The sequence below is a fragment of the Stegastes partitus genome, unplaced genomic scaffold (assembly GCF_000690725.1).
Source record: "Stegastes partitus isolate 25-593 unplaced genomic scaffold, Stegastes_partitus-1.0.2 Scaffold1568, whole genome shotgun sequence".
Classification (NCBI taxonomy): domain Eukaryota; kingdom Metazoa; phylum Chordata; class Actinopteri; family Pomacentridae; genus Stegastes; species Stegastes partitus.
Window position 1 is genome coordinate 53,288 of NW_007579299.1, and position 8,289 is coordinate 61,576.

An 8,289-nucleotide genomic window follows, 5' to 3' on the forward strand; every position below is an offset into this window, starting at 1 on the left:
TACGCCTCCCTCTGAACTCCTGATTCCTGAAACGTAATGAAGCAGTGAGCGACACACACACACACACACACACACACACACACACACNACACACACACACACACACACACACACACACACACACACACACACACACACACACACACACACACACACACACACAGTTTGGGAAACTTTGGAAAGTCCCCAAAAGTTTCCCCTCTGCTCATTGGTCAGTTTTTGGGTTTCTGGCGTTCCCATTGGCCGCCTCGGTTGGCCCGCCTCTCCCTTCCCGAGGTGTGTGTGTGGATTGTGTGTGTGTGTGTGTGTGTGTGTGTGTGTGTGTGCCAGATATCAGTGATATTGTTCAGCTCCGGCTCCGGTGTTATGATGGATAAAACGAACAGTGTGTGTGTTTTCTTTGGCGAGCGCTCAGACAGAAAAGCGAGGGAGGCGGACTGGGAACATGTTAGCCGCCGCTTTGATAAATAACGTGTATGTTTCATAATCTGTTTCCACAAACGTTAGATTTAAACCAACACGCGGGACTTGCATTGACTCACATTCATGTTTCTGCAAACAAAACAAACCGAGAAGCTCCGTTTTTAAACCCAAACGCGACGCTTTCGGCTTTGAGAGGAACAAGCAAAAACAAACCGTGTGAACGTGAACATGAGCCGAGGCCGAGGGAGAACTTTGACTTTCGAAAAATAAATCAACAGAAGGGAAATTATCAGGCTCCAGTAGGCCAAACACACAGCTGGTTATCAGTCGTACAGGGTTTGTTTTTAAAATCCAGCTAAATAGAAGCGAAAGACGACCAAACTAGAACCACAAATATCTCGCAGGAAGGACGTGTAAGGAGAACAGCTGCTGCAGACGGCCTCAATATGTCCGCTAATAAACTTATCAATCCAACGGCCGCGGCATTGAAGGATGGGTATCTGCCTATAATTACGACTTTTCATTAAATTAATGTGTTGCAGACGCATTCTTACGACACTTTCAAGTTTATTCCTTCAGCTGCAAGCCTGCTGAGGTTCAGCAGCTTTGGAAATAAGTTAAAGACCAAGTAATTGAAGGGCTGGAAGGCTTCCTGCACTGGCTTCAGCTCTTTAATCAGTCTCTGTTTTGGGATTATCGCACCATATAAAGGCCAACAGAACAATAAAGCGGCTCTCAGGTGGCACGTGGTCCACCGAGAAGCTGCACCTCTCACATCGACGCTCGTCATCGACGGAAAAGGGTTCAAATGTCTCTAAAATCCCACAAAGGGGCCGAATAAGTGCTTCTAAAATGCATTTGTTCAAAAATAAATAAATAAAATGTGGCGCACAAGCTTACAAGTGGTGAAAAAACAACACTATGCGGTCATTGAACACTGCTTTTTATGGCCGTCGGTGTTAAAAAAGAAGCAAGAGGCAGCGTTTGTTCACTGCCAGAAATGGTGTTTTCATTTAAACTGCCTGCAAACAGCCGTTTCAGTCTTTCTGTGCTCACCATCTGCACGCCGAGCTCCACCGGATCGTCCACTCACAGATCTGCTGTCTTGAACTCATGAGACGTAAACTCAGATCTGTAATTAGTCGTCAGGTCACTCAGACGACTTTCTGTATTTACGTCCTCAGAGCAGAACAACCAGAGGTGGTGCTTGTTGTTTTTACCAGTGCACTGGGTCGAGGTGTTCTGGAGATCTGTTTGTAGCCACAGACCCTTAAATTCTGAATTACTACACGTAAACAGCCCGGCCGTTAAAGGAAAACGTTTGTAGCTCTGGCAGCCGCTTTTATTGGTGCCCACCAAAGTAATTGTGGAGATCTCAGAGGTCGCCCGACAGTAAAAGGTAACTACGGGTCGTAATGAGCTGCTCGCACAGTCGACCTGCTCGGTTGTTTTTCACGAGGGGGACCGTCTTTAACGACGGTCGCGACGAAATGAACTTTAGGGAGATAAAATCAGAACTTGAGAGACAATGGAAGAAAGAAGGAAAGACAAAGAGAGTGAGGAGGGCAGAGGGGAGTGGAGACGGAGCTTGGAAGGCGACTGGGCTGGAGGGAGTCGACTTTGCGGGGGAGTCGGTCAGCTCTCCCCTTCGTATCCCCATCAAAACTTGGCTGCCATTCAGGAATACACTCAGACTGTGTGTTCGAGCCTGTATTAATCACAATGTGGGGACTAAAAAAAAAACAACGGTGTCACGTGTTGGCTGAAGGTGAGGCGGTTTGTTCGAGGCTCGTTGAGGTTGCAGCGCCACCGGCTGAGTCTCCGGGGAGTGAATTACGAGTCGTCCCGCTTGGCGACGGAAACCTTCCTCATAGTGAGGATGCTCTCACGCGTTACGTTGACCTCCACATTTTCTCTGCGCTCTCCGTGACACGCACACTTCGCGGACTCCGCTACCCCCAGCAGGCCCGGCGGTGGGGCCGAGTGAAACCTAAGCGGAGAGCTCCACTCCCGGGGGACGTCGGGGCGTACAAGCCAGATTGAGGCCAGATGTTGCAGATGCAGGAGTGAGCCAACAGGACTAGGATCCATTTATAGGCTCAGCCCGCCTCGCTGCGCAACAATAGATTGATAATAACACGACCAGAGCCGCTGACGTCGGGGGAGGGGGGGGGGAGATTGGCATTGCTGCTCACATTGCGCAAGCGTTCTAATTCGAGGGTTCTGGACGGGCCGGTCTAAAAATAAAACCGCTTTGTAACCGTCCTACAAAGTTTACATATTCTAAGACACAAAGGGAACTCTGTGTACTCTGAGCTTCTGAAAGTGTTTAGTTTTCTAAATCAACTTCTGGTGCTGAAGTGCCAAAAACCTGCAGTTCCTCGAATGTCCACTAGGGGCTGCTTCCAAAAACGATCAATCCCAATAGACTTCCATATTAAAACGTCCAACTTTACGACAGAAATGAACATGTTTGCAGCCTGTTACAAAAAACAGTTGTGGTCTCTATAGCTAATTTGCTCGTTAATGAAAACTGTACAGGAGGTGATTGTTTACATAACTCAGCTGTTTAAATTGTATTAAGGCTTCAAATGATGCAATAACCTTCAGACGACTCAAACTCAAGTGTGATTATCTACAGTTCATCATCTAAACACTGACAACACTTAGAGGTGAACACTATTTATTGTATATACTTAAACTCCTAAGACGTTTATTTGATTATTTTATTAGTCCAAAGCTAATAAAAGAGCTTTAAAATATAAAAGCTTTTCTCATTTTGTCAAATTACAGAAAATATCTCATGAAATTACAGAAATTATTTTAATTTTTTTACATACTTATCCTAAAATAGCAGACCACAACTACATAAAGACCACATCAGTGCTGTTATTTGAAATAAAATTATGCATATTAGGAATTTAAAAACACATTGCTGTTATTTTATATATTTCCCCGCTGTGTTCAATTACAAAAAATTGCAGGAAAAAAATATTAAATTTCCATGCTAGCCAAAACTATAAAAAACATCCACATCAAAAATCTTTTCCAATTTTTAAAATTTTTTTTAAAAAGGAATTAAATTGTTTTGAGTGATATTTTACAGACTTTTCTGTTTTGTTGAACTACAGCTAATATGTAGTAAAATTCTAGAAAAGAAAAAGTAATTTACAAGTTGACTGTAAAAACAAAAAAACAAAAAAAAAAGTCCAAAACTAAAAAAAAAAACAAAAAAAAAAAGTCCACATTAAAATCTGTGTTTTTTAAAACAATAATTCTTTTGTTTTTTTTAAACAATGTGTGGCATCAAAATTCCACTCTGGTACTGTATTTAAATCAGCTATGTTACTGTATTTTTATGGTATTTTTTTAAACTTCCAGAGTAGATGTGTCGTCTGTTAACAAACTAATTAAACACCTAACAGCTCAAGAAAATTCCAATAGTGCCTTCAATCCATTCTGTTTAAAAGTAGGCCAATATACCAAATAATATACGTTCACTCACGGCGTGGCTGTTCTCCAGCTTTATGCGATATGTCAAACTTCAAGCCAAGGAAAGAACAATTAAGTGGAGGTTGTAGCGCACAAAGGTAATTGAAAACAGGTACGCTGATGCTTTCTAACCGCCGACAGACTCACAACTCCATTCTTTTGTTCCCACCAGTGTTTGAAGGTTAAGGGTCGATGCTGCGAGATAATTTAGAAAATTGGGCAACAGATGTGTTTCTTTCAGTCAGGCTTCATCGCACCTCATCATCTAACCTCAAATTTCTGTCCAACATACTTCATCCCTCGGCAGGGCGGCAGCCCCGACCAGAGAACCAGAACATCATGGTTTTGTTATGCAGCTCTGACAGAGACTAGAAAACCATCCGCCTCCAACAAAGTCCCGTTACTGAAGGTTATTCCCCTGAAATACTTCCCCACAAAGTGCTGCCAGCAGCAGTAAAACAGACAGGACTGACACCCTCAATAACAAATAAAATATCTGACTTTCTTCATCCATTGTGCCTCTAAACCCTCTCTTCCTGCCCTCCTGTCTCCCAGAGAAACCAGATGGATGCACCACACAGAACAATATCAAATATGTTGAAGTCTGGAAGCAAAGCAGATAAAAGAGAGGGAGGAGAACAGCTGTCAAACGTGGCCCTCCACCACCCTGACATCTTAACTTCATGTGGTGGGAGCTGGCATCAGTGGAAGAGCCTTTGAAGGGAAGATGAATTCACGGGTTTTCCCATGGGAAGACCTTCTCTGTTACGTAACAGGAGTCAGAATGTGTCCAGTTACTGGCGCTGCTCCGTCAGTGTCACGGAGCTTTAACATCATTTATCTCATCTTATGGTGAGTTTTAATAAAAGTCCTCTACGTGCCAGAATCCAGCTGTTCTGAGCCCGATTCAAAACGTGCTCTGTGATGTTTTTCTCGCTGTAAACGCGGAACCCTGATCCAGAGCGCAGATATGAGCGCTCACAATAAACTATGGACGCATATCTGTGTTGTTTCAGCGCACCAATGAAACAATCATCTCTCCTGCACAAACTCAAAGCTCTTGTTCTGCAGGCCGGTCCCGCCTCCTCCTCCTCCTCCTCCTCCTCCTGCTTGCAGGGGATGGGGAGGGTAGAAGTCAAGGAGTCAGCGCTCTGCCATTGTTCTTCCTCTGGAAGTCTGGGAGCGGAGCGGGACGGCGCTGGTCGTGGTACCGGACGGACGGCGGTCTGTCGTTATGACGGGCTCCGGTCCGAAGCTCGGGGTTCTGCTGCTGGTCGCGGTTCTGCTGCAGACTGTGGTCGTCACCATCACCGTGCTGCACTTCACCACCGCGCTCAACTCGGTAAGGAAAAGTTTTGAACTCGAGAACCGGAGGCGCGCGGAGGACTTTTACGCATTACGCACCGCGAGCCGTGCGCGAAGCCGCTCGGGTCGGTTTGTTTTAATGCAGCTGCGCCAAAGTGGCTTTTGTAGATGTTTTACTGTAAATCATTTGTGCAAACTGTAAAGTTCTGTGCAGAGTTTTTGTGCGACCTGGTTCTGCTGCACAAAGTCCACGTCTAGTCTCTTTTCTTTTTTTAAGCACGATGCAGTGAAGGCCACACATGCTGCTGAAGCCACTTTTACTCCATGCAGTTCCACACAAACCTTATTTTTTCTTTGCAAGGACAAGGAAGTAACGAGCAGAGGTGGACTGCAGCTACTTTTATGATTAGCTGTGATAATCAGGACGTGTGTGTTGTGTCTTTGCCTACCTGGATTCAGTCCAGTCCAACTCTCAGCTTGTGTTTACAGTAATTAATCATTAACCCAGATGAGATGCAGCAGCAGCAGCAGCAGCATGGAGGAAATGAAACCTAAACAGATGAAAAAGGCAAAGAAACACATTCCAGGAAATTATGTTGACTCAGGTTTTTTTTGAAGCAGCAACACACTTGAATTATCAGCCTGTAAAAAGTCAGTGTTCACGAGTAAACAAACCCTCATTACAGCTTTCACTGGCAAACAAAAGGAAGCAAACAGGACAATCAGGAATACCTGCGTCAGGAGCCTCCTTCAGCCTCGTCTGATTCTCTTCTGGCCGCTTTCACTTTGACAGATGAAGGAGACGTTCGCCCGAAGCAGTGTTTCGTGTCTGACGGGCGCCGACCTTCAGAGCATCACGGCCGTCCGAGGGGATCCGTGCTGGCAGGTCACCCAGCAGCTCCACCTGCTCATCGAGAAGGTGGGAAGAGGTCACTCAGTTCAGCACGCTTAGACTCACCTGCATGGCTTTCAGTTGAACTTTAGGCGTCAAACACTTAAAATTCCAGCATTCTGGTGAATCTTTTCTGCACCAATTTATGGAAATAAAAGCCTTAAAATTCAAATTCAACCCTCTGTTGACCTATAAAGTCTGAAAAAAAACATCACTTTTAAGCCTGACTGTGATGTTTCAGCACAGAATGAGACGCACACATCAGCATTAACGATTCTGAGATTTCAAAAACTTCCTGTTCAGTGCAGCCATTTGCACATTTTTTGCATCAATTTATGGCAATAAAACAACACATCTACGCCTCTATTGACCCAAAAAAGTCAGAAAAAACATCATTTTAAGCCTGACTGTGATGTTTCAGCACAGAATGAGACGCACACATCAGCATTAATGGTTCTGTGAAGAATTTGCACCTTTTTTGCATTGATTTATGGAAATAAAAACCAAATCTACACCTATGTTGACCTATAAAGTCTGTAAAAAACATCACTTTTAAGTCTGACTCTAATGTTCAAGCACAGAATGAGCCCCACGTATCAGCATTAATGATTCTGATTGTACATTCTGCTGCTGAGATTTCAAAACTTCCTGTTCAGTGCAGCGATTTGCACCATTTTTGCATCAATTTATGGCAGTAAAAAAACAAATCTACGCCACTTTTGAGCCAGACTGTAACGCTCCAGCACAGAATGAGCCTCACGTATCAGCATTAATGATTCTGATTATGCAGCCTGCTGCTGCGATTTCAAAACTTATTCTTTTTTCTTCCTCTGGCCTGTGCTGTATCAAAACTCCCCACCCACTGGATTTTGGAGACATTACTAATCCCCCCCACACACGTCAGCTGCAAAGGGTTGAAAAACGCCAACAAAGCAAAAGTTTAAAGAAGATTTAAAGTTATTTTTATGACACTTTGTCTTGTGTAACCAAACTTGCTCCAGCTGGGCGTTTTCCCTCGACGACGGCGCTCGAATTGAGCCACGGGGGGAATTTTTTTTTTTTTCATGAAAACTGGAGTAAAATTTAGAAAAAAACAAGGTGTATTGTTTAACCACATGGAATTTAAAGGCTTTGTTATCTAGAACCTCCTGATTCGGATCCACTGACAGCGAGAACATGTCGGCTTTATGTTCTTAAACTGAAACAGCAGGTCTGAAGTCGCCGTTATCATCATGTGGCGTCCAGTGAACATTAGCAGAAGAAAAATGCTGAAATGATCCAAATCACTGTCTGCAGACGCACAATGAGCTCCTTCATGGCAGGAGATGTGATGTGATCCTGGTGGTTTAAGCAGCACAGGAATGCATTCACCTGCTCTGCGCTCACACACACCAAACTCATTCATTTTCCTCCTACTTGCTATTTGTGCCTATTGTTTGTTTTCCTTCCCTTCTCCCCGGTTCTCCTCCTCCTCTGACTTCGCTGCTCTCTTAAATACCTCAAGTCATTTTTTTTCCTGACTCGGCCGGTTGATTAAATTTAGTCCGGAACATAAACACGATGCTGGGACAGACTGAGCATCGGTTTGTGCTTTCAACTCGGGAAGCAAAGCAAATTATCCTTCTGTGTCTACGTTTAAGCATTTCCTACATTTGTTTTGGTTGCATATTGTATTGCTGTTTGTTTCACACTCTGTTTAACAATCATAGCAGCAGAAGATGTTCTGTAGCTGCACTGTGAAGCTGCACATTGAGGCTTTAAGCTACATGCAGCATGCTAGCTACATGCATGATGCTAACACGCTGATGTGATGTTGGCATAAAGTCCACAGACTTTGGGTTAGCGTGTTAGCATGCTAACATCTGAACATTAGTGCCAATGGAAATGTGATTCATTTTGCAACTGTTTGGCCATAAAGCAGTTTAAAGAGCCAATCGAAATGAAGACAGGTGAGGTTCATGAGAGGAAACGTGAACGTATCACCACAACCAGGAACCCTCTGAGGAGCATCAGTGTCTGCAGAACATTTGAGGACAATCTGTCCAACAGTTTAGAAGATATCTTCAGGAGAAACTGCAGAAGCCGTGATTAGACACCACAGACGTGTAGTTGTTGTTGTTATTGGGACACCTTAAAGTGCAATTCATACTTTCTACGTCCACGAGGCTCTACAGTGC

The 8,289-nt window shown here is 44.1% G+C and overlaps 1 protein-coding gene across 1 annotated transcript in view; it reads left to right on the forward strand.

Moving 5' to 3' along the window:
* Positions 1–5,079: 5,079 nt before the first annotated feature.
* Positions 5,080–8,289, forward strand: part of tnfsf10 (TNF superfamily member 10) — a 9,420-nt gene continuing 6,210 nt past the window's right edge. Inside the window, exons 1-2 of the mRNA XM_008300640.1 lie at positions 5,080–5,257; positions 6,014–6,139. Of these exons, the coding sequence (XP_008298862.1) occupies positions 5,150–5,257; positions 6,014–6,139 (234 nt within the window). The 5' untranslated portion in view covers positions 5,080–5,149. The remainder of the gene's footprint in view (positions 5,258–6,013; positions 6,140–8,289) is intronic.